Source organism: Coffea arabica, chromosome 2e (assembly GCF_036785885.1).
Source record: "Coffea arabica cultivar ET-39 chromosome 2e, Coffea Arabica ET-39 HiFi, whole genome shotgun sequence".
Taxonomy (NCBI): domain Eukaryota; kingdom Viridiplantae; phylum Streptophyta; class Magnoliopsida; order Gentianales; family Rubiaceae; genus Coffea; species Coffea arabica.
This window is the reverse complement of record NC_092313.1, coordinates 16,635,393-16,660,346: the sequence shown is the minus strand read 5'-3', so window position 1 is coordinate 16,660,346 and position 24,954 is coordinate 16,635,393. Positions and strand designations below refer to the sequence as shown.

At 36.5% G+C, this 24,954-nt stretch overlaps 4 protein-coding genes and 1 pseudogene across 8 annotated transcripts; 3 read left to right on the top strand and 2 right to left on the bottom strand.

Moving 5' to 3' along the window:
* Window positions 1-272: 272 nt before the first annotated feature.
* On the bottom strand, window positions 273-872 carry LOC113723993 (BURP domain-containing protein BNM2A-like; annotated as a pseudogene).
* A 2,303-nt stretch (window positions 873-3,175) lies between these two features.
* LOC113731301 (probable LRR receptor-like serine/threonine-protein kinase At2g16250) lies at window positions 3,176-6,308 on the top strand. The gene is made up of 4 exons (XM_027256482.2): window positions 3,176-4,052; window positions 4,173-4,304; window positions 4,756-4,778; window positions 5,582-6,308. Exons 1-4 carry the CDS (start codon window positions 3,421-3,423, stop codon window positions 6,163-6,165), a joined length of 1,371 nt encoding a protein of 456 aa, XP_027112283.1. The 5' UTR covers window positions 3,176-3,420; the 3' UTR covers window positions 6,166-6,308.
* Window positions 6,309-6,586: 278 nt separating this feature from the next.
* LOC113726332 (BURP domain-containing protein BNM2A-like) lies at window positions 6,587-8,157 on the bottom strand. Its single transcript, XM_072079356.1, has 2 exons — window positions 7,782-8,157; window positions 6,587-7,702 (listed from the first exon to the last, which is right to left on the bottom strand). The coding sequence occupies exons 1-2, from the start codon at window positions 7,839-7,841 to the stop codon at window positions 6,740-6,742; spliced, it is 1,023 nt and encodes a 340-aa protein (XP_071935457.1). The 5' UTR covers window positions 7,842-8,157; the 3' UTR covers window positions 6,587-6,739.
* Window positions 8,158-13,134: 4,977 nt separating this feature from the next.
* Window positions 13,135-14,183, top strand: LOC113726330 (uncharacterized). The gene is made up of 2 exons (XM_027249986.2): window positions 13,135-13,276; window positions 13,581-14,183. Exons 1-2 carry the CDS (start codon window positions 13,232-13,234, stop codon window positions 13,923-13,925), a joined length of 390 nt encoding a protein of 129 aa, XP_027105787.1. The 5' UTR covers window positions 13,135-13,231; the 3' UTR covers window positions 13,926-14,183.
* Window positions 14,184-16,945: 2,762 nt separating this feature from the next.
* LOC113726329 (SWI/SNF complex subunit SWI3D-like) lies at window positions 16,946-24,569 on the top strand. 5 transcript variants are annotated; one of them, XM_072079353.1, is made up of 9 exons: window positions 16,949-17,466; window positions 17,853-18,379; window positions 20,160-20,732; window positions 21,088-21,251; window positions 21,323-21,813; window positions 22,187-22,368; window positions 23,008-23,230; window positions 23,318-23,440; window positions 24,204-24,569. In XM_072079353.1, the coding sequence occupies exons 1-8, from the start codon at window positions 17,004-17,006 to the stop codon at window positions 23,371-23,373; spliced, it is 2,679 nt and encodes an 892-aa protein (XP_071935454.1). In that variant the 5' UTR covers window positions 16,949-17,003; the 3' UTR covers window positions 23,374-23,440; window positions 24,204-24,569. The 5 variants fall into 5 exon arrangements, with proteins under 5 accessions (XP_071935455.1, XP_071935452.1, XP_071935450.1 ...); XM_072079352.1 differs by having other exon boundaries at window positions 24,195-24,569; XM_072079351.1 differs by having other exon boundaries at window positions 16,947-17,466; window positions 23,008-23,440.
* Window positions 24,570-24,954: the final 385 nt, after the last annotated feature.

Here is a 24,954-nt window from a genome sequence, read left to right as displayed (position 1 = left end):
TTGGCGTCCTCAAGCTTTAGCTCCAGTTTGCTGGTTAAGGTTTCCAAATTGAGATTGCATAGCATGATGACTTTGCTTTTAAAATTCCTCTCGTGGAATTCCTCGTTCTGGGCAACTTCTCGTTTAAAATCTAGCCTCAAAAAGACAAATGCATCTGCTTTTCTCCATCATATCCATCTGTTTCTACATTTTACGTCATGCTAGCCGAATTGAAGCTTAACAGGACTAGACTTTGAGTTTGTAAATTAAATCTTTCTCGCATCGCAGCCAAACAAATTATAACACCACACCACAAACAGCTTTAGCACAACTTCTGGACTAAACTGAAGCAGATGGAACCAACACAAGGTGATTTGCAGCAAAGAAATGACAAACAGGTGAGCTTCCTGGTTCAATTCCAAGCACACGGAAGGCAATGTGATCAGGGCTCCAGTGAGAGGTATCCATGTGACAAACAGCAATAGCTTCAACCCTATCACCATTTTCACCATTCAGGGAAACTTTGTAAACGCGACTCTCACTTTCTTAATAGTGACAATAGAAAACTGTGCAAGGGTAAGGCAAGGTATGACATGCCACCATCTTTGGCGCTGAAATTCGTACAGGAACTTTAACCATGCGTACTTCTGTACACCGACAGTTGATCTCGTGAGGTGAACTGCTGACGGAACTTTAGCAGTTGCTTGGAACCCAAATGTCCCTTTGGCAAAATTAAGCATGGACTCGGAGGATGTAGCACAAAATTTCGTCTCTGATTTAATGGGCTTAGCTTCACATTTTCTTAGCGTATCTTCCATGGCCTTGGCCTGGAGAGATTCTTGAGAGAGAGGAGGAAAAAGGAATTTGGTCTGCTTTATATATATACACAGCATAAAACTCTTTCCGCTCGTACACTCTAACTCCCATTATATCTATCATCTAAGTTTTTTTTTTTTTTTTTTTGTAATAATGCAAGTGGAAGGGCTCAACTCAAGACCTTTTACTTACACTCCTATCCCCCAACCACCCAATTTATATCAATATATGCATATTGAAAAGGTGCTTTTAAGACTTATCAATTACTCGTATTTAAAAGATAAAAAGACCTATGGTACTTTTTAGAAGAATCAAGGTAATCTTTTGTTTTGTTGGGTAAACTATAGATAATCCCTATGTGATTTCACATATTGCGACATGATTTCCGTAAATGTTTCAAAATATCCACTCCATCCCCTATGATTTCATATAGAGTGAAAACATGATTTAGAATAGCCTAAGTAATATTATTAGTTAAAATATCAATAATACCCTTGGTTAAATGACATAAGACCATAAGCAGATTATATGGATAAACACAAAAACAGAGGGGAATAAAGTGGATAGGCATACAAATCGTAGGGAGATTAAGTGGATATTATAGTTCTATCACATGCACTTTTAGATCGCATCTAGTTCAATTGTCGTAACGATGGTGTATTTTGTCCATTTTTCACTTTATATAAAAATATAGGGGGATTTGACATTATGCACAATCACAAGGGAGTTATATGTAATTTAATCTTTTTGTTTTCATATTTGAAGTACTCTATAAACTTGGATATTTTGTAAATAAAATTTGTTCTCCTTTTTTTTTTGGGTTTAATTCACCATTACTCAAAAGGATATTTTGTCCTTTTTTTGATATAATTTACTACAGCTCAAGGGAATTTCATTTTTGTAGCAATTAGCACAATTCCTATTAATTATTAAGGAAATCAATGTTTGTTTGAATATCAAAATTTTTCAAATAATATTTGGTTTGCATCATAAACACATTTTTCTACCCACCTTTTTATATTTCCAAACACTTTTTTATCTCACATACATCACATTACAAAAAGTGCTACAGTAATTATTCCAAATAATACTCTATCCAAACAAACCCATTTTGCAATTTGTCCATTTATTGGTGTTGAGAGTAGTTTAGATATTACAAAAACTAACACCAACTTCTGCTTACATTTTTAACCACCAAAACTCATCGTAATTTTTAACGGTAGTAGATAGATAGATAGATTGGTACCTCATGGTTTTCTTATCATGTTCAAGTCATAGTTTCCATGGTTATTTTTTTCTTGTAGAGAAAACCTTGAATATTTGGTAATGTTACAACTATAGCCCACACTCATTGCTCTATCGAGCTGTGTTTCAATGGTGAAAAAGATGTTCTGAATCTTCTGATTAGGGATGGCAACGGAGCGGGGTTGGGGCGGGGGACCCCTCCCCCGCCCCCCCGCCCCGTTGCCTATTAGTTCCCCCCGCCCCGCCCCGCCTTGCCCCGCTTCCCTCGCGGGGTTAATAAAATTTTATTATATAATTTTATTATAATTAAATTTTAATAAATAATCAAGTACTAAAATATCAACACATCACCAAATTATTATTCATTGTAATTTTACAATTGAAACTCATAAAAACAATCAAACAAAAGTTATTTGAATACAATCCAATATGATGAAATAAATATAACTAAAATAGTCAAGTTTTCACTTTTAGTACAAATGCAATCACTAATTCTTTATTGTGTTTGTGCTTTTTTTTGAGAAAAAAGTGTTATTCTATTAAGTGTAATTAGAAATTTAGTATAAATGTATTAGTAAATTTAATATAACTAATTAATAAATTCTATTAGTAGACATGCATAATTATTCATATAATTGATAATGTCAATTATATTACATAAACTAATATACATTATATAATACATCTAACTAATAATATCATTATCATAAGTTTATAACTAATTAACTTACATATTATATATATTTATATATATATATATAATTTTTTTTTTGTTTTGCGGGTGGCGGGGTGGGGGATGGGGCGGGGTATACTCCCCCGCCCCCCGCCCCGTTTCTAAGCGGGGGGAATTGAAATAATTCCCCCCGCCCCCGCCCCGAGAGCCCCCGCGGGTACCCGCCCCCATTGACATCCCATTGCCATCCCTACTTCTGATCTCTTTTGTGATTCTTTAATTGCCAACTTACCACGTGCTTTTATTGCTTTTATCGAAGTCTTGCCAAGCCAACCGTGCATTATTGGGCTCTAATTGAGTCATCCATGCAGACCCAATTAACAAAGCCCAACGCGGGTACCCCATAGAATTGGTCGTGTTATCTTGTCGAACGGAGAAAATTTATTTAAGAGGTAACCGAGGAAACGTCCGTGAAGCCTCCAAACCAAAGGAAAAAGAAAAGAGACTCTCCTGATTGTCAACCCTCAATCAACAACCGCGTACAAATTCACAAACCACATATTTCAAGATTTCATGATTCTTCAGGAATTGGAATTGGGATGCATAAATATCCCACTAATCATTTCATTGATTTCCAACGGACATTTTGGCAACAAGAGGACTCTAAAGAGAACTTAATAGACGAGGAATGAAGAACAGATGCATAGATGTCTAGAGTTTACGACAACTGGGAAAGGCTGGTCAGAGCCACTCTGCGCAGAGAGGAGCTGAAGCTCAGCGGTCAAAGGACCCCAAGTGAACTTTCCTTGGCATCATTATCAGCATCTTCCTCCTTTAGCTTCACTGCTTCCTCTGCCCGAATTTCATCTTTCAACTTCTCCAGCTTCTTAGCGGGTGAATCGTTTTCCTATCATCAAATTCTCCTCGCTACCGATTATTTTAATGAATCCTCCAATCTCATCAAGCATGGCCATTCCGGGGATCTCTTTTATGGAACTTTACAAGGCGGGACTCCAGTTGTTGTGAAGAAAATTGATCTTTCCTTGGTGAAGAATGAATCCTATTTCGTAGAGCAACTGGAAATTTTCGGCAAGCTTTCGCATTCCAGATTGGTACCGTTGTTGGGGCACTGTTTGGATCAGGGGGATGACAAGTTCCTGGTTTACAAGTACATGTCTAACAAGGACTTGTCCACTTCGTTAATTTTGGAACTTGATTCGGAAGATGATGACCTGCTATTACCGACATTAGATTGGAAAACCAGGCTGAAGATTGCAACTGGAGTTGCAGAGGCTCTGTTTTATCTGCATCATCAATGCATTCCACCTCTTGTTCACAGGTTTCCCCCAATTCCCAAGACTTGCTCACTTTGAACAGTTTCTTTGATTATAGCCAGAGTAATTGAGTGATGGATGGTACTGATCATTTGGCATAATTCTACTCCTTTTGGTCTTTGAAGGGATATTCAAGCTAGCAGCATACTTCTTGACGATAACTTTGAGATTTGTCTAGGAAGCCTGACTGAGGTTTGTACAGCTCAAGTAAAAGACGGTAATCAAAACAGAATTGCCAGGTTCCTGCGGCTGCCAAAGTAATTACTAATATTTTTTTTCTTCAAAAAAAATTTGTGGTTCTTTATATTCTTATTTATACATTTCTCTCAAGTATTCTCGCTTTAATTTGCACAATGTGGCCATAATCCAGTATTCTTGAAGGTTAGAATCAGAATAAGTTGTTCAGGAGAGTTAAGAATGAGGCTTGTTTACACTATTAGGAGGTATTGTGATTGACTTTAAATGTCACGATTTCTGGATTCTGATAAAGACCTTCAGCCTGTGTTCATCTGCATTGACAAATGACTTCCCTCTGTGGGATTGAAATTCCAAAATAAACCTAAGCTTGACAACCTATCTTTCCGTTTTGTCTGCAATACAAAACTATTTCCTCTTTTACCTTATTCGCTGTCCTTAATTCAGTACTTGCTTTTGTAGTTCTGTTATTGTTCTGGAGGCTTCTTGACGATCTATTTTCTTTATGCGCAGGGGAGCTGCACAAGGAACTTCTGGTATGTCCCTTTGACTTTACACTCTGAGTTGTAAAATTTGGATTTGTCCATCTTCAAATTAGGATTTGTTACCAATCAAAGATGGCAAAATTTGCTTTAAATCTTCACATTCTGGCCCATCTACGCTGCAGTACTTTAATCAGGCATTGCAATATGGCAGAGTATCCATCTGTTGAATGCTTTCTGTATAATCTTTCCAAAAACTACCAAGAACAAGAGTCTAACGGCTATCCAAAACTATTGACATCTGGAATCTAGTTTGATAGCTAAAAGTTGGACATTACCATGTAATGGACTCTAGACTCGTCTTGGTGTGCCCTTTTATCTTCGATGAATATCATCAGGTTCTGTGGATTACTGCTCTTGTGTTTGAATGTAAGGATTGAGACTGGTATTCCTCATTTATTTTAGCAGTTGTCTGGGGGTTCCTTTTGTTTTGAAAAACAAATTGAAAATTTTACCACTTTGGTATAACAAAAGACACTGCACTGCACCTTGAGGGAGAGATAGATGTTTATTCAACCAAAATATAAGGTAGGAAGAGTAGTACAAATTGAATCGTCTTTTTCTTAACTCGTAGGTTCTCACCATGCACTCATTTAGTTAATAAAAGAGTAATGCCTTTAAGAGGTTGCTTCCCTTGGTTACCTGCACAAATCACCTTTTCCTAGTCAATTCACTTTTCATTCTTTATTTACTTCACAAGGGGCATGCTATTTACTCATCTCAACTTTTGAAACCCCTTGGCCCATTCTATTCCGGCATTCATGAACATTATCATCTAAAACATCTTGACTTGCCAGGTACATCCAAGGCAACAATTGCCTATGATATTTACTGCTTTGGAAAGGTTTTGCTTGAGCTTATAACCGGCAAGCCAAGTCTTAGTGTTTTGCTTGAGCGAGTAACAAGCAAGCTGGATCTTACTGCTGCCAGTGGTTACCCGGTAAGGCCAGAAACCGTCCCTGTAACGGTTGGAGCTGACCATCATAGTGTCCCAGGAAAAAGTGATCCTCCTGACGAGGAAGATTGGATGGCAGATGTTCTGCCTTACTTAACTATGTATGATGACAGGAAATTTGTTCTCAAGATTGTAGACAATTCTTTAAACATAGATCATGAGGATCTTTTGATGGAAGTATGGGCAGTGGCTATGGTTGCCAAGGCCTGCCTCAACCCCAAGCCTTCAAGGCGGCCCTGGATGACACAGGTACTTGAAGCTTTGAGAAACCCTTTGAAAGTGGCAACTGAAGAAGGCAGGCTGTGGGGTTGGCTCTCTACTTCTAATGGCACTAGTCCTTCCAGCTCGGTTCTCCCACCACCAGTGAAGAAAAACGAACCTCCAGCTGCATTGCGATCTGCGGAATTGGAACTAGAATTCTACTGAATTGTACGACTTCTTAGGATTGAAAATCAAATAGCTTGAATTCCATCATTTGGGCGATAAGAAGAAATGTTTGAGATTGAAATACTACAAAATAGTGGTTGATGAGCAGTATACACAAATTTACGAGTTTTTACCCGCATAAATCGCCAAAATTTTCAGAGCTTCTCAATATGATGATTAACAAAGCAAAAAAGAAAAAAGACTTCTTTATGCCTATTTTAATAGTTGGGGAACTGAGAAACTATATGCGTACAGACGGTTTTTGGACGATTTCGTGGTAAGAACTAGAAATTTGGATGCCTGCCAACCGCGACTGGGTTGTGCACATCCTTCACTTGATTCTTAAGAAAATTTTCATTAAATAATGAGTGAATATATCATCCTGACGAGGAAGATTGGATGGCAGATTATATATCATTAGTGGGTTTAAATTTCCCGTTTTATTTCATAGTAGTTTTGCCCCAAGAAAAATATTGAAAGCCGAACAGTACAATTGAACAACAAGTCTAACATACAAGTACTAGAAAATGATAGAGAGCAGTTCAGCCATGGATACTTCAGCAGAAATACGCGACTAGATCGAAGAAGTGGACGCAACCAGGACAAAGTTATCTGCTGGAAAGAAATGGCAAACAGGAGAAGTCCCTGGTTTGATTCCAAGCACACGGAAGGAGACATGATTAGGGCTCCACCGAGAGGTGTCCAAGTGACAAACAGCAATAGCTTCAACCCTTTCACCATTTTCGCCGTACAGTGAAATCCTGTATACCCGACTCTCGCTCTCTTGATGATGGCAGAAAAATACTGCATAGGGATAGGGCATGGTATGACAGGCTGCCATAGTTGGAGCTGAAACTCGTCGAGGAACTTGTATAATAGTATATTGCCGTACGCCAGCAACTGATCTTGTAAGATGAATTGTCGATAGTGCTTTGATGTTGGCTTCAGACCCCAAGATTTCTCGAGCAAAGTTAATCATCGACTCGTAGGATGTAGCACAGAACTTGGTTTCCCCTTTGATGGGAGCAATCTCGCATTGTCTTAGTGTATCTTCCATGGCTATGGCCTGGGGAGATCCTGGAGAGAATGAAAAGAGTCGAAGAAGGTTTGGGAGTTGTTGCGATGAAAAAGGAATGTCATCTGCTTCAGTTTCAGACAACAGAGGAGGAGAGGATGAAGAAGTCAAATCTCTGTCGGGGAAATAGATGGGCATAGTTTTGCCTAACTTGAGGTCATCTAAAAGGAAGAACACAGTTGTTGATAAATCCATATGATTCATCATATGGGACGAGGTATGAGCGTGAGCTTGAACATCCCTTGTCCGAGTTTCTCGTTCTTCAGCATCATCTTTCTTGTTATGTTCCTGATCATCAACATCCATGCTATGCAGTCGCAAGACATTAGGGTCCTTGGAATCAACAATGGAAAAACGCATATCCATCTGCTTGCTGGCGTCGTTTTGGTCGTGGCTAACTGTCAATTTGTTCCATTTCTCCCCGTGCACTTCAGTGGGACGACCTTGTTGAAGGTGAACTCCCTGGAAACGATGCCAATTTAATTGGTTAATGACAAGATTAGTTTTGAAGATGAAAGGGGAAGAAGGATTAAAAACTTACCAGCAGAATCAGGAGACTAAAGAGGAGACCAATCCTGCAAGCAAAACTACCAAGATCCATGTATATGGTTGTTGCACTTCACTGAAATAGGCTTGTCAACTGAAGGAAAGGTTTGAGTTTGGAACGAAGAGAACTAAATTGTGCTCGTTGAAGGTCCCTTCATCGGTGGTACTTAGAAATGTAAATTAGGTCGTTTGATAACTCTACTTACTTAATGTTAAAAATTAATTCATTCACAACTTTTTTAATTCAGCATATTTGATAATAGAAATACCTTAGCACTTAATTTATTAAGCGCTACCTAATTTGTGTACAAATTTTTAAGCAGAAGTTTTTTTTTTTTTCTAAATCTTCTGAATTGATTATACATCATACTATACCGATCATACACATAACTCACTCTCATATTATTTATTCTCCCACGTAGTACATGTTTATTTATTTTTTTTATATTAAACACACACACACACACGCATGTAGAGGCATACACGCATGCACACAATCTCTTACACACAAATGCACGTACTTACACACCATCTTTAAATTATTTCATTGTTTTCTCTCTCTCACACGAATGCATATTTTTCTTTTTTTTTCCAAATACACAAATAAAGACAAATTTTTAAATAATATAAATACAATATTTGTGTGATATTTTTAGGTAAAAAACAAATATAGTATAAACAATTCTGTAACTTAATATTTTCATCGCTTAATTTTGAGAATTTAGGTCCCGTTTGGATTGCATTTTCCGTCATTTTTCATGGAAAAATTACTGTAACGATTTGATGTATGTGAGGAAAAAAGGTAATAGAAAAATGTGTTCACAGAAAATGACGAAATTTTTCTACGAAAACAGCAATCCAAGCAAGGCCTTAGAATTCAAATTTCAGGCATCGGTCTGATCAAACAGGCCTTAGCGAGGCGTCACGTCATCAACATCCATGCATATGAATGCCAAGTCACCGATACATGAAAGCGTGTTTCTCGTGAACAGATAAGCATGCGAGTTGAACCCGGTTTGACAGCGCATCTTTAAATCATTGAAGCCGGGCGTAAGCATGGAAGGAAGAACGAAGCAAGCAAACGACCATTTAAGCTAAGCATGACTCTTTTCTTCTTTTTTTGGGATACAGTGATATTCGGACTTTCGATCCGACTAATTTCCAGTGACCCGAGAATAAATGTCTATTTCTCTCGAACACGTTAATTCCAGAACTCGATCCTTGGTGGCCAAATCCTAAAGAAGAGCAACACACCACACGAGTTATCCTGAATTGGACTAAGCATGGCTCTTTTCACTTGGTATATTCCATCGGAATCTAGATAAACAGTAAAAAAAATAAAAATTTCCTTTCGGCAAGCTTTAGCATCCTGAGTGGTGTTGAACAGCCGAGTTAGTTCTCCACAGACTTGCTGCAATTTGCGTGCTTTATCATACTATCTTCTTTCTTCATAGTATATGTTTTACTGCTGCAGAATTGGAAAACCGAAAGATTATTAATTTCTGTTTTCTGAATGCCATCAACAATTGTTGTTCTTGTTATTGAAGATTTGAGATTGTGATCAGGGAATGATTGAGTAAGCAACACACTGTTCATTCATGAGCTGTCGACCCAACCGGTTGCTGTAACGACATAAATTAAAAGTCAGTTGTCACCATATCAAATTAACACCTCACACGACAAATTATCAAGTCATTGTGAATTAATAATTGAATGCTTTAATGTTTTTCTTCTGAAGCAATGAAGACATTTAGGATGAATCTTGGCCGAAACTGAAGGAATGAAAAAAAACAGGCTCCTTTTTTTATTTTTTCCTTTTTCTTGGTTCAACAAGCGAAATGCCGAAATGATTGTTCGAACTTGTCTCAGCCTTTCGCACGTACCTTATCCTAATAAATCAAATAGAATCTTACCCAATGAACCAATTTTGGAATGGTCGGCCAATAGAGGTGCGGTGGGATGCCTATTGAGGTGGACACGACACCTAATTGATATTACAAAAGAGGCAAATTTGCCAATTACAACACCAGGACAACTTTCTCCTTTCTTTGTTTTTTTTTTTTTTTTTGTGTGGTATGGATAAGACGTACAAGTTTTGTCAGGGAAAAAAAATTAGTAATATACCATCAATAGAAGCGGGAACTGGCCATACGAAAATTAGTAATATGCCGAACCAAGTCTGCGTCATAGTAGGCGCTTGTGTTTTTTTTTTTTTTTTTGTCAATAGTTTTCCATCCAATTGTAATAGTGTGTATATACTAACGGTGTATATAAGATTTACTCTAAAATAAATACATGAAAGTTGACAATAAATATAACTGTATGGATAAACGAAAAATAGTGTATGTTAACAAGAAAAACTTTACTTTCCATTTTAGTTCATTTCTCTCACATGACAATATTTTTTTTAAAAAAAAATCACGAGCGATTTTGTGTTCCAAGTAAGGAGCATATAATAATGTGGGTTTTGTTTGATAACCTAATTTAATATTTAAACTAAGTTAGTTCGGATTTTAACATATTCAGACGTACTTGATAACTAAAAATAGAATATTTTAATTAATTAAGTGACACTTAATTTTTTAGATAAAATTTATTTCGAAAATAAGTAAAAACCTATTCACTCATTATTTAATGAAAATATGCTCAAATATTAATATTTTAATACTTAATAATTCAATAATTTAATAAATTTAAAGTTTCAATTTCAATTTTTAGACTTCACCTGTAGCATGCAATCATTACAAGTGTCAATGTACACGAAAACACACCCAAAAATAAAGATGGTAGGGGTATGAATGTGGGGAATGGCAGCATAGGTTATAGATTACCGAAACAAATGATCAATACAACTGACGGGACACTCGCGTGTTTCATGTGGTGGAGAGCTTGAGGGATAAAACCATTAATTATGACCGCTCCTGCGGTCTAATAATGGGACTTTTCGTTGTTTTTGTGTTTTGGGAGTTGGGTTTCGTGGTGTAGGAGTGGGTAGCTCTATCCTGGCAATCAGAGAGTTGAACTAGTAGTGTGTTTAGATAGAGTATTATTTGAAATAATTATTGTAGTATTTTTTGTGATATGATATATGTGAAATAAAAAGTAATTGGGAATATAAAAAAATGAATTGGGACATGTATTTATGATACAAGCGAAATATTATTTGAAATAATTTAACAATTCAAACACACAATGATTGTTGGATCCATTTGCAAAGGGTTTGATACCCCTTAAAAGAGGATTTAGGATTCGAGTCATATACAAGGAGAAAACAATTTCAATACATTACCAACTTTAGTTTGAGATGAAATTGGTATTTTGCATAGTTACTTGAATCACATGATAAAATTATCAAGGTAAACAAATAGTAAAATAAATATTTTAAAACTTTATTATTGAAACGTTGGATTTAATAGGAAGAAAAAACAAAAAAATAAAGGAAGTTTTTTGTTCTTAAAATTTCATAAGAACACTTCATTTGATACTTACTCTTACAAGGATTTATAATTACAATTACTAACAACAATCATTTGCAACCTATATCCGCTAGTCATGCAAGACTTTTGCAATAGTAATTAATAAAAAGTTATGTACTAAGCTACAGTTTTTTTCCTTTTGCTTATACTAAATTTTGCCAAATATGTGTTGTTTTCAAATTTTAACTTATTTAATAAAAAAGATGCTCTCTAGGTTAAACAAAGATGATGTGCCAATATACGGTGTTTTATAAAATTCTATAGGACATTAGGATATTTAATCAATTCATATGTCGTCTCATCTTCAAACTTCAAATGCTAGTTATAACTATTTAAAATCTAAGGGACCATAACAATCCAAATTCAAAATATTATGGACTAAAAGTGAAAAATCAAAACTATTAACTAATGACAATTTGACCATTATTCGTTGTTGATTTCTTATTAATTGTCCTAAATGTGCCTCAAATTCGAAACTTTAGGGAACAAATTTCTTTTGATAGAAATAGTAGGGATCAATTTGACACATACACCATTGATGATCAAAATTGCATTTCTCTCTCTATCCCGTTTTATTTATTTATTTAACTAAAAGAGAATGAAGTGTATCTACAATGTACTTAAATCGATAAGGACTGTCGTGACATAAAATTGAATGATAACTTTCGGTATGTGGACAATTCACTGAAAACATCTTTTGGCCGTATTTTATCATTACCCATTGCTGCTGATTGACATCCCCCATGATAAATGACTACACAACTAATGATTTAATGTATACGAAATAAAAAAAAATGATTGAAACATACATTTACAAAAGACACAAAAATTTTTTTTGGAAAAATACAATGCAAACAATGCTAGTTCATCAATTAAAAGTGTCAAATCAGGAGAGAGGTAAAAACTCTTTTCTCTCCCTTCTCTTTAGAACTCTTCCAGTCAAGATATTCTTCATCTCTCCCATGGAAGAGATATCAAAACTGATATTTTTCCATGGGAGGAAGTACTATTTATACTTTTTTATTTCTCTTATTTGAATAAATTCTCTCCTAAGATTATCTGATGAGAGATTATTCTCTTCTAGGATCTCCTAGTGAGAGTTTTTCTTTTCTAAATTGTTCTAACGAGAATTTTATTTTCTTCTGAGTTTTTTTCTTATGAGAGTTTTTTAGATTTTTATCTTTGTGAAATTTGAGATTTTGTAAATCTAGAATCTGGTTTATTAGATCTGCAATTTTTTCATTATTGTCAGATCTAAATTTCTCTTTGGATTTGAACCAATTTTAATCAGATATGATTGTCAGCACACATGTACTGATGTATTGGGTTACAATGATTCATTCGAATGGAAGATATACAGGAGTATCAATGTCATTTTTATTTGTATTATTTTTTTAGATCTGTTATATCTATTGATTTCAGATCTATATGTATTTGTGTCATATTTGTTTGATATATTTTCTGCCATTAGTGCATATTTGTTTGAATGAAACGATCTTTCTATAAAAACAAAAAACAAAAACAAAAACATCACATTTCGCTCTTTGTCCCCTTTTATTTATTTAACTAAAAGAGAGTAAAATATATCTACCCTACAATTAAATCAATAAAGAGTGTCATGACATAAGGTTTAATGGTGACCTCCCATATGTGGAAAAATCACTGAAAATATCTTGTGGTTGTATTTTATCATTACTTATTGCTACTGATTGACTTCCTACATGATAAATGACTACGAGACTAATGATTTAATTTATATGAGATAAAAAAATGATTGAAAAATGTATTCATAAAAAGCGTAAATTTTTTTCGCAAAAAATACATCCAAGCAATGCTAGTTCGCAAAAAACGTAACTTTTTTGGGGGGAAAAAAAAAAAAACAATCCAAACAATGCACTAGCAATTCTCTCTTTATAAGTAGCAAGTCAAGGGACAACCAGGCTGTGGAGGCAATTTGAGGACAAGAAAGATGGCTTCACCTGTTGCACTCATCGCTCTCATCTCGCTGGTCCTGGTAAGAAGCTCATTGCTAGTAATTAACTAACCATCTCCCTTGACTCTCGTAAAAGCTGCTCTAACAAATTGTACAGTTTTTTTAAGTGCAGACCGGTAGCATGAACGGATTTCTTTCTGGTACTTGTAATGAAATTCGTTATGTGAATCCCAGTGGGTTTGTAGCCAGTGCTAGATCGAGAACTGAAAAGGATTGTGAAGCTAGCTAGTTGATTAAACGTTAGACCAGTAGGAACTGAAAAGTGAAAATTAATGATAGAAGAATCGAGCCACTAATATGTTTGTTGTTAACAAAAATCTTGCAGTTTGCGGGCATCACAGAAGCAAGAAAAGACCCTGGAGAGTACTGGCAAGGTGTTGCTGCTAGAAATGATCAGGCTCTGTTGGAAGCAATTCCGCACCTTGTCCGCATAGATTCCACCCTCTCCGACACGAAGAAAATTACGACTGCTAGTGATTGTCACACTTCCAACAAAAAGGATTCTGTAGCAGAAGCTGCAAACAACAAGAAGTCCGTCTTTGCCACAGACTTCGAACCAAGACCCAACTTATCCGCCTATGGAGATGATGCTAAATTGAAGAAGAAGGAAGAAAAAACTTTCACGAAAGACTTCGAGCCAAGGCCTGGTGCTAGCTTCTACGCCAATTAGGCCGGAAGAAACAACTACTCTTGCTTTTTAAGGAAGCCCCCGCTCCGGCGCTAGCGTTTGTATTATGTAGTAGTAATATTATGTTGTTGTTATGTATGAAAAAATAATCTATCTTATTATATCATGTACGTATAATTCTGCCCCCAGACCGTAAGTGGTATCTTTGTCGTGTCAAGTTGTTGGGTGATGCCTTTGATCTGGTTTGACTTTGCTTTCAAAGTGATGCTAAGAGCTACCAGTAGGTACTCAGTTCAAAAAGTCTACTTTGTTGTCGCATTATTTATTATTTATATTTGGTTTATTTGCGCGGAAGCTTTTGCTTACACACTTTTTGCTTCCTAACTTAGGAAATAATAAAAATATATTTTGTGAAGATTTGACGGAGCATGTTTGATGTTTCCCTAGAATGTTCTCAGGATGTAAAGCTTTCCCCTTTTTTTTTTTCTTTTTTAATCTATGCTATTATCCTATTAAGCTTTTATTACCAAAAAATGGAAAAAGGTTTAATTTTCTAATACGCCAAAGTCATCCTAATTGTCAAGGACAATCTTATATCAATCGCGGCATTAACTTCATTTTGCCCCATTTCCAATTCATTATGAAAAAATGGATATCGTCCCCTCTGAAGAAAAATTTACATCTTCCGCTCCTGCAAACGTCGACGCCACCACCCTCCCTTCAACAACCATGAGCCACCTCAAACTCCACCACGCCGTTACCCAACTCCAAAATCAAAACCGACCGATCTCAGCCACCTCAATTCCAAAAACCACCGCAAACCACCACTACCACTTCCTCTGATTCTCCGTGATCCTTTTGTTTATTTTTCTTTCTTACAGTCACTGACCGTGGAATAGTCAATTAGTGAATCTATGTATACAAAAATTTAACAGTTGAATCCATAATTCCATATTACAAATTCCGAGAAATCAACGAAAGGCCAAGAACATGACCAACATTACTGGAGCACCAGGAGGATATTATTAAAAAGAAAAAAAGAAAAAAAGGGCTACTTGACCAGTAATGTGCAGATTGCATGAAGATATTTTGTAAGCTAACGGGGATAACTCGTCATACGCGACGACTTAATCGTGAACTGATCTGGTGCTGCTGCTGGGAATCAGTAATGTGCTGTGGGAACCGCCGCTGGGCTGAAGAAGATCACACCAGCAAAGGCATAAAGGCATAGCCAAAGTCAGAAAAATTAAACTTTGTTCCCCTAAGATTTTAGAAATCTTTTTGTACTATTCAAGTGTCCAAAAAAATGTTGCTTTTAAAAAAAAAAAAAAAAAAAATTTTTTTACTTATCTCCTTGAAAATATTAAACTGTGTCTCACAAGTTTTTTACAAAACGTAAGATTGCCCCACTTCAAGTATATTTCTTTACTAATTTTGCTTCTTTTACTCTCTAAAATCTCAAGTTCTGATTTGCCAATGCCGATTTATCATCATGATATTTTTGTCATAGACATATAACAAGAGCTATTTGTGTCATTTTAAGCAAAGGTAGCGAATATGGTCCATATATCTACATGTCCAGTATACTAATTGCGGTCTCATTTTGTTGTGAAGTACTTAAGAATCAACATTGCAATTTACACCATAATATTCAGTGTAATAAAGTCAAGTCTATTCACCTAATAGAAATCACGATGATCACATAAAATCAATGGCATAATAAACTAAATGATTTGTCAAATGGAACTTGAATAAACAAGCCCACTCAACTAAAAATACAGGAATTTCTCATCAAGAGGGGCTGTGGATCAAGGAGTGAGCTAGACAAAAAGGAATTGGATAAATGAATGTGCAGATTAGATTATTTGATTTACACCAATCTTTAGTATAAAAATACAACACTAATTAAGGAGAAAGCTTTTAGAGTTTTTATCATTAAAGTTTATAGTTGAAAGGGTTCAAATCGTGTAACTAACGGTTGGAGATAAAAAGGATGTGGAGAGAGGTAAATGGATTAAAAAAATGTTACCAATTGGTGTATTTTGTGTAAAGAGACCAACGTCCTCGCACGATGTATTAGAGAAATTAACCTCTAAAACTTCCGCATCAATGCGAACAATTCAACTCTAATTGGTAACTAGAGCAAATAGATGTATTCCACAGATAAATATTTTTTTCTTTTTCTTTTTTATCAATATTTTCCAATTTTCCTTACAAGACCACATATTCTAGGCAATTTCCTTACGACTTTGTTCTATTATTTGTTACGATATCGGCTCCGTTTGAATTAGTTGTTTTTTAAGCTGTTTTTGAAAAATTTTACTGTAATAGTGTATATGAAAAATTTTTACTATAAATTTTTTTTGAAATATTTAATATATTGTACGGATAGGATGTTTTTTTAGTTATTATTTTTGAAGTTGTTTTTGAAATACACATTACTGTAGCATTTGGAATGTGAAAAACAGTTTTTCAAAAACAGGTGCAAAAACACTCAATCCAAACGCAGCCTATGTATTATTGTATCATTGTATTTGAAAAACTTGTTTTTAAAAAATTGATCAATTCAAACGGATTCCACGAATCCATTTGTAAAAAAGAAAATCCTATTGTAGTAATAATTTCCCTTTTTTTTTCTGAAAAAAAACCTTCTAAAAACAACCTTAACTCCTTGAACTAACCTTCGAAAAAGTACAGAACAAAAAGATCGAAATGAAGTCCAGTCCACCAGATCAAGAGGTGACGCCTCATCCAGAACGTCAAATAGGTAAGGTTAGTCTGATCTCTTTGTACGCACGAATCATGATCGGAGTTCCACAAGAATACGATTATACAGCAGAGAAGGCTGCAGTAGACCAGTAGTATTAGTACTAGTGTACTACTACTCAATGGCCACAAGTGACTTGTCCTGCAGACGCACCCAACTAAGCATAGACCGACAATCCATGTTATCAAAGTTATACAAGGTGGAAAAAGTAATTTTGGTCATATATTATATATTATTTTTCCCCAAGATTTTTAAAATTCATTTGATTCCTTTTCCTGCATTAAATTATAAATACAGTAGTATACGCAGATAGTGCGCGGAAGACAACACCCTCAGTAGTTAAAAACTTGAAAATGGAGGAAAAGCGCACCGGAACCCCACCGCCGGCGGCTTCATCGGCCGAGGCTCCGGTGACGGATGCACCTGCCAGTTCGAGGCGGAGAGGCGGAGGACAGAAGAGAAAAGCAAGCGCCACCGGCAGCGGCAGCAGTTCGACTCCTCAAACAACCTCGTCCAAGCGCCAGGCTCGTGAGAAGCCGCCGCCCGTACCTTTCCCTCCGATCCACAATGGTCCGTTAACCAGAGCTCGGCTGCTGCCGAATAACGGGGCCGCTTTTGTACCTTCGCCTTCCGGTGTGAAGAATGAGTTGGACGAGGTGGCTAAGAGAGAGGCTGGAGGCGGAGAAGTTTTGAAGGGGGACGAACCAAATGAGGCGGCCAAGGAGGATTTGCAAGCTCTGGAGGCCAAATTTGAAGCTGATTATGAAGCAATTAGATCACGAGAGTCTATTGCTCATGTGGTGCCCAATCATGCTGGTGAGGTGGAATTGATGTTGCTGGATTTTGAGAACCACTTAGGTTTATTTGCATTGTTTATTTTTTAGGTTTCCAAGTTTGAGTAATTGGTAGATTCTGCTAAATGAAACTTATACAGGGTAATTTCCGGAGATTAGGGATAATATTTATTGTAGTTCTGGTTAGTAAATAAGAATACACAGAAGGTTTGTTTCTCTCAAACACCTATACGCACTTTTCAAAATTTTTACACTTTGCGGTAATAAAAACATTATTGGTGTGTCTATGCGAAGGAAGTTCTTTATTGCGAACGTTCTGCAATTGTTATAACTGATCAACGTGCTTTATATGTCAAGCAACTTAACGCTTATTTATTGCTTCTCTTGCTATTATTCAAACTTGTATAGGGTGGTTTTCTTGGACAAAAATTCATCCCCTGGAAGAGAAAACATTGCCATCTTTCTTCAGTGGGAAATCTGAAAGTAGGACTCCTGAAATATACATGGAGATACGTAATTGGATTATGAAAAAATTTCATGCAAACCCCAACACAAATATTGAGTTCAAAGATTTGTCAGAGATATCGGTTGGCGAGTTGGATGCAAGGCAGGAGGTGATGGAGTTTTTGGACTACTGGGGGCTGATTAATTACCACCCTTTCCCAAAAGATGATCTGACCACTGTGAGCATCACAGGTGATGCTCATAAAGACGGAAAGGCTGAATCTTTGTTGGAAAGTTTGTTTCGATTTGAATCCGATCAATCATGTATGCGAGTTATTCCCAGGAACTGTGAGGCAACACCATCTGTGTCATCTGGGTTATTTCCAGAGTCTGCAATTTCTGAAGAACTGGTCAAGTCTGAGGGAGTTGAGTACCATTGCAATTCTTGCTCAGCTGATTGCTCTCGCAAGCGTTATCATTGCCAGAAGCAGGTTTATGTTGCCCATTTTGTCTCTTATGATTTATCCTCTCTGTAGCGTGTTGCAGGCTATGAATCTATTTCGGCTGAAATATTTATTTTTCCTAATTCTAGACCACTGTGTGATCAAGATATCAACTTTGAGTTTGCATAGTTTGTAATCGAGTGAGTTCTATTAACTGCCTAGCTAACTGAAACCTTTGAGCCATTGACGTGATGATTCGAGAGTATTTCCAATCCAGAAATCCACAACTCTGCCATTTAAAGTAAATGCTGAAAATTACAATTTTGATGTTTAATTTTTGGTCCTTATATGGAGTTCCAAATAATGATTTTCAAAGTCTTCGAATGTTCTTCCGAGGTGAATAATCCTATCATCACCTGGTTAATTTGAAGAAGTCCTTGTTTCATTATAATTCCATTTATGCCCTTCACTAAGGCCTTCTTAACCTTGCATTTTCAATTTTTTCTATTTCCTTTGCATAAATTTGTTCTAAGCATCTGCTTAGCATAAATTAAACTCTTGTATAGTTTTGATGCCACAAAGCATTGTGATCACCTTGTCATGAAATCAATATATGAATCATTTTAGAGTTCAACTTTGTCTAATGAAAGGCTGTATGAGTGAATTCACATTTCTGTTATTCCCTTTACTTTAAGATCAAAGGTCCATGAGAAACAATATCAAAGTCTGAATATAAAAGGAAAGTGCCATAAGTATCTTATTATAAGTGGATAAGTATTAATTTAGTTATTTGTCAAGGGAAGACTAAAATTATGTGGATTGGTTGCAAAGTAAGATTCGAAGGTAAAGTTTCCCTTGACCATATTTGATATGCATGCTCAAGCAAAATATTTAATGAGGCAACGACAAAATATAGATATCTGGAACCTAAAACAGCGAGTAGAGTCAATTATTTTATGTCATTTGCGTCTGATTGCAAAATTTTCGAAATACACTCACCCCTATTTGCCACATAAACTCTCCCTAACTTGCCTTGTGTATTTATTGTCTCCAATGATTGTATAACATATAATATTTAACTCAATTTGCCATCTATATCCATTTTCTTTTCAGATCGCTGATTATCAACTGCTTTATGTCACTTATGGGGATATAACATTGTCATGCTTGCTTATTGATTGTACAAAAGTTTACCATAATACAGGATGCACTGATCAAAATAGTAATCAAAATTTTCACAGATTCTAAAAGTTGAAGTCATTGAATATTATAAGTGATCTAAACCTAATTATTGGTCAAAATCTGCCTTCATTTGATAGAAATATGCAGAGATGGCAATTTGACCTTATTGGCACTGATTATAAACCTAGAAGAATACTTATAGTGTCTGACAAGGGATCTAAAGCTAATCGTTGACCAAAATTTGCTGCAGTTCATTTAATTGCGGACGAAGATGACAAAATGCATTTTGTTTTTATTCCAAGATCATTTTAGCCTTACCAAAAAATGCTATTTATGTAGTCAAAATGCCATCAAGAAAGACTTATTTATATCTCTTGCACAATATGGGGTTGTTTGTTTGTGTAACTTGAAAAAGAAGGGATCCTTTCTATTGCAAACAAAGAAATAGGCGTACTCCATGAAATTGACATATGTTTTGAGGAGCTCTTGTTGCCTTTTAAACTTTTTTTAATTGTTAATTTTTTATTTCAACAATACTTGCCAATAATGCATGACGTTAAAGGTACTATTTTGCCACCAATATTGGACTGGGTTCTTATAATATTCCTGAAATTTCACTTCTGCTGATTGTATCTCTGTTACACAGGCAGATTTTGATTTATGCACTGAATGTTTTAACAATGGGAAGTTCGGTTCTGATATGTCCCCGTCCGATTTTATTGTGATGGAGCCTGCTGAGGCCGGTGGTGCTAGTGGTGGAAATTGGACAGATCAGGAGACCCTCCTACTCCTTGAAGCTTTGGAACTTTTCAAGGAAAATTGGAATGAGATTGCTGAGCATGTCGCTACTAAAACTAAAGCTCAGTGTATTTTGCATTTTGTCCAAATGCCAATTGAAGATACATTCTTGGATAGTTGCGATGAAGGTGACATTCCTTCTAAAGGAAATTCAGATGCAGTTCCAATTAATGATGATACTTCAGCTCCAAAAGATGGTCCTGAAACAGCTGAGAGCAAGGTCAAGGCAAAAGACGACGACCCTTCATCTTCTCCGATGGAAAGTTCAAAGCCTGAAGACACTGATGGATCAACAGTCTGTGAAGTTGGTGAGAATTTTGCTGTGAAAGCACTAACTGAAGCATTTGAAATTGTTAATTCTCTCCCTTCGCCGGGTGAACGGCTTTCTTTTGCTGAAGCCGGTAATCCTGTGATGACACTGGTATGTGGGTTTTGTTTCCTTATGTGGCCCAAATTACTCGCTTAGTCTCTCTCTGTTGAAGTGAATTGAGATTGGCTTAATTATGTAATTAATTCAACTGTTACATCATCTTGAGGTTTTCCAGTTAGCAATGCAAGATTTTGCTCGTAAGCTTATATTTTCCTTAAATTTTCTTCTAAAACCTGGAAAGAGATAAGCTGAATTTTGGAAAATAAACACTTGTTTAGAGACAGTCACATCATTCCATACTTAAAAATGTGCAGATTAGCACTAATTACTTTTAGACAAATGAAGACAGTAATTAAATTTTTGTCTTGTTTCTAACTTTGTTCAAAATTTGGCTTTCTCATATTAGGTTGCATTCCTAGTAAGACTATTGGAACCTAATGTTGCCACCGCCTCTGCACGTAGCTCTTTAAAATCCATTTCTGGCAACTGTACTGGTGATCAGCTGGCAATGAGACACTGTTTCCGCTTGGAAGATCCACCTGATGAAAAAAACTCTGTTCTTTCTGAAAGGTTGGTGAGCTTGTTTACGAACTAAATTAATAATTTAAGCATTGGTCCTAATTGTGACATAAGATATGCAGACCTGCTGAAATGGTTGAGCAAGAAACTCCTAGAAGTGATGAGCAATACCCTGAAAAGCGTGAAGAGAACTTGAGCCCAGTTGTTGATGGTGCCCATTTATCAACTGAGGAGGACAACAAGAGTAAGAAGGATTCTCTTGTGGAAGAAGAGAGACCACTGGCTTCTCCAAGTCTTGCATGTGTAGATGAACCTGCATCTGCCAAGGAAACTAATGAAACAACAACTAATGAGGAATCAGAACCTACACATGTCATTGAATCAGATAAACCAGATGTCCCGAAGGAACAGGAGCCAGCGAATGCTGAGAAATCAGATGATTTAGCAATGGAAGTGGAAGTTCCTCCTGGTTTTGAGAAGGAGCCAGATGATGCAGCCCCACTGGGGGAACCTTCTGAATCAGCGGATGTTTCAAAGGATATGGACTTGGAAATGAAAGATCGTGTGGAACTAACTGCCTCAAATTTGGTGGCAGAGAATGAAGCAAATAAAGGTGTGCTAGAAGAAAATTTTGTTGAACTAGACTGCTTCTAATGAGGGTCTTTCTTGTAGGTAGATGAACATGCTTAAAACAGCCTTTGGATGTCAATAGGAATTAATTTGCAAAAAAAGTCAGATAACATTGAGGAGAATGGGAGGGTCTAGTGATTAAAGCTGTTAAGTACACTATGCTCCATGTATGTTCTGCAATTTGATAAAAACATTGACAGATTCAAATTCATGACCTATTGTGTGATTTTATAGGGGAATAAAATATAAACATCCACCATTTGCCCCTCTTTAAGGATTTGCTACTACTTAGAACTCTTATTATACTTGACAAAGTTGGTAGTATTTTTCTTAGATTTTGCTGCTTGCTGATGCAGAAGCTAAAGATATCATTGATGAGGAGAAATGTGCTTTGGAGATGAAAAATGATCTTGCCACTGATAAGATAAAACGAGCTGCGGTTACTGCTCTATCAGCTGCTGCAGTGAAGGCAAAGCTTCTAGCTAAGCAAGAAGAACAACAAATTCAACGACTTGCTGCACTCTTAATTGAAAAGCAGGTACAGTTATTACCAACCAAAGCTTCATCATGAGGCTTCAATTACTTAAACCAATTAGTGAAAGCTAAGTGCTCTTGTTGATTGGTGGTTTGTTAGGTGGACCTTTATTTATTAATGTATTTTTAAGCTACTAAGCAAGACACCTGGGGATAAAACAATGCAAGTTTTATTGCTTTAAAGAATCCCTGTTTTGTAGTTGCACTAGTTGGACCTTTATTTATTGGGGATAAAACAATGCAAGTTTAGCTGGTTCGCTTGTCATTCTTTAGCTGTTAAAAACAGTTTCATTCTCTTTTCCGTATTGAAAATGTGTCTAAACGTCATTGAGAAACATAGCATATGCTTCTCAAGTTGTCTGATAAGATTATTTGACTTTCAACTAGTTATTTTCCCGTGTCATGTGTTGGACTGATGAAAAGTGAGAATTAGCAAAAGAAGAGTTTTAGAATTTATTATAGATTGTAAGTTATGTTTGGTGTGAAATATCTATCAATTGACTTCTCTAAATCTGTCTAGGGCCTGAACCTCTTACGCTGCTTAGTGATTGAATGGCTAATAATGGGCTAGCTAGCTTGGCCAATTTATTAGAGTTTCCCATTATTTAAAGTTTTATTGCTTTATAGAATACCTGTTTTGTAGTTGCACAAGTTGGAAACCAAGTTGGCTTTTTTCAATGATATGGAGAATGTTGTAATGAGAGTTCGGGAGCAGTTGGAAAGGTCAAAGCAGAGGCTTTTTCACGAGCGGGCGCAAATAATAGCAACTCGACTTGGGAAGCCAGGTTCTCGGACAATGTCACAACAATTGCCTGTCAACAGAGTGGCAATGGCTTTTGCAAACTCTGCACCGAGGCCCATTATTGGTATGATCTCTCCAAGGCCACCGGTTTCTAAACCCATAATAGCATCAAATCCAGCGTCAAGTTCATTTCTACCTGCAACTATTGCAGGAAGTTCAGTGCAGCCGTCCAATCAGGACCAACCTTCTTCAGTTGTCACTAAGTAGCTTCTGGTGACATGCACATGGATCGTCTCATTCTTGCTGGTCCTGACTGTGGCCCACCATTTAACAAGTATGTACAATACTTACTTTTGTGGTAGTGAATGTTAAAAATAAAGTAGGAGATTCTGATTCCAAAAAAATAGAATAAAATAGAAAAGAAAGACAAAGAAATTGATTAACCTTTAAGATTCTACTTGTGGATAAACCGGCAGATTTTTTTCTTTACTTGACCTTTGCTCATCATGAAAATGAGCCATCTAGTTAAAAATTTTTAGAGTTTCTGGTTTCCTTGTCTTGGTAATTTTGCCCCTCATTGTGTTGGTTCCTTTCTTTTCTTCCCTGCTAAGCGGATGATGAGTTGTGTTCAGAACTTTTAGAGTCATTTTTCTTTGTTCTCTAGATTAAATTTCTTAAAGCCTGTGGTGAAGCAAACGTTGTGGTGTTTCTTTGCTCTTGAATGTTTTATGATCTAAAGTTGTGTCCACTCAACCTGAATGAGAGGACTTCGGTATGAGAAAATTAGGTTGGCATTTATGGCACCAGAAGATAAAGCAATACCAAAATAGGGAAACTCTTTTTCCTCTGTCTGACAGTCGAAAAAGTTCATTGATGATTCTTGCCCTTGGTTACCATCTATACATTCAGCAGATGCATCTTCAGGACGCAGTTACTCTAGTTTTTTGTTCCTTTTATTTTTTGGGTGGATTTGCTGTGCGTTTTGAATGCAGTATAACATCGTCCCTGCTATGCATACATTAGTATCAATCTCTGATTTCTCTTGTATTATTGCTGTGTGTTGAGAACGTGATCCATATATTAATCAGGTGTGCCAGCATGTTTTGTTCGGCTATATAATTGGAAGATCACCGAGACCATTAAAAGCATCTATATGCTTCTTCGAATGGATTGGAGGCTGGATCCAGATTGAATTGGCTCATAATTTGTTTGCATCCCCGTGGAAGAACTTATTATGAAGCCTCTAGATGGATGTAGAAATTTTCTCACTAAAGCATCTTAGGTTAGATGAATTGTTAAAATATACAGCATGCAGTTTCTAAGAGAATTGGTGATTGTGGTCCTTTTTTTTTTTTAACCTCCAATTGATAGGCATAGGATTTAAACCCTGAGTCCTCTCCTAACCACTGAGTTAGCCCTGAGTTATTGTGGTATTTAGTGTTAACCAACTTTGAATTTGTGAAGCTTTTGTCTCCCCTCCCCCCCCCCCCCCCCTCCTCTTCCTCCTCCTCCTCCTCTTCACCGTTGACAGTAGCATGTCGTCCATATAAATTTTCCTGAGTTAAACTGTTTCGGCTGCTGCTGGGTTTTTGTTCATGCAAGCACCGTCATCCGTCTGATTAAAACAGTCGGCATGCGGATGAGAGCTAACAGGATGCAACTACTTCAGCCATTGACATTAAAATACGTTTCAAAGTGTTGACATAAAAAGAGCACCTGTAAACAGCACTGGAGCGCTTTATGTGGGCTTCGAATCATAAGCCTCCGCCAACAGAACCTGGAGTACTTTTATACTCTTGGCAGGGGTTGGAAGAATGGGACTGCAGGCGAAATTAATTACACCTTAAA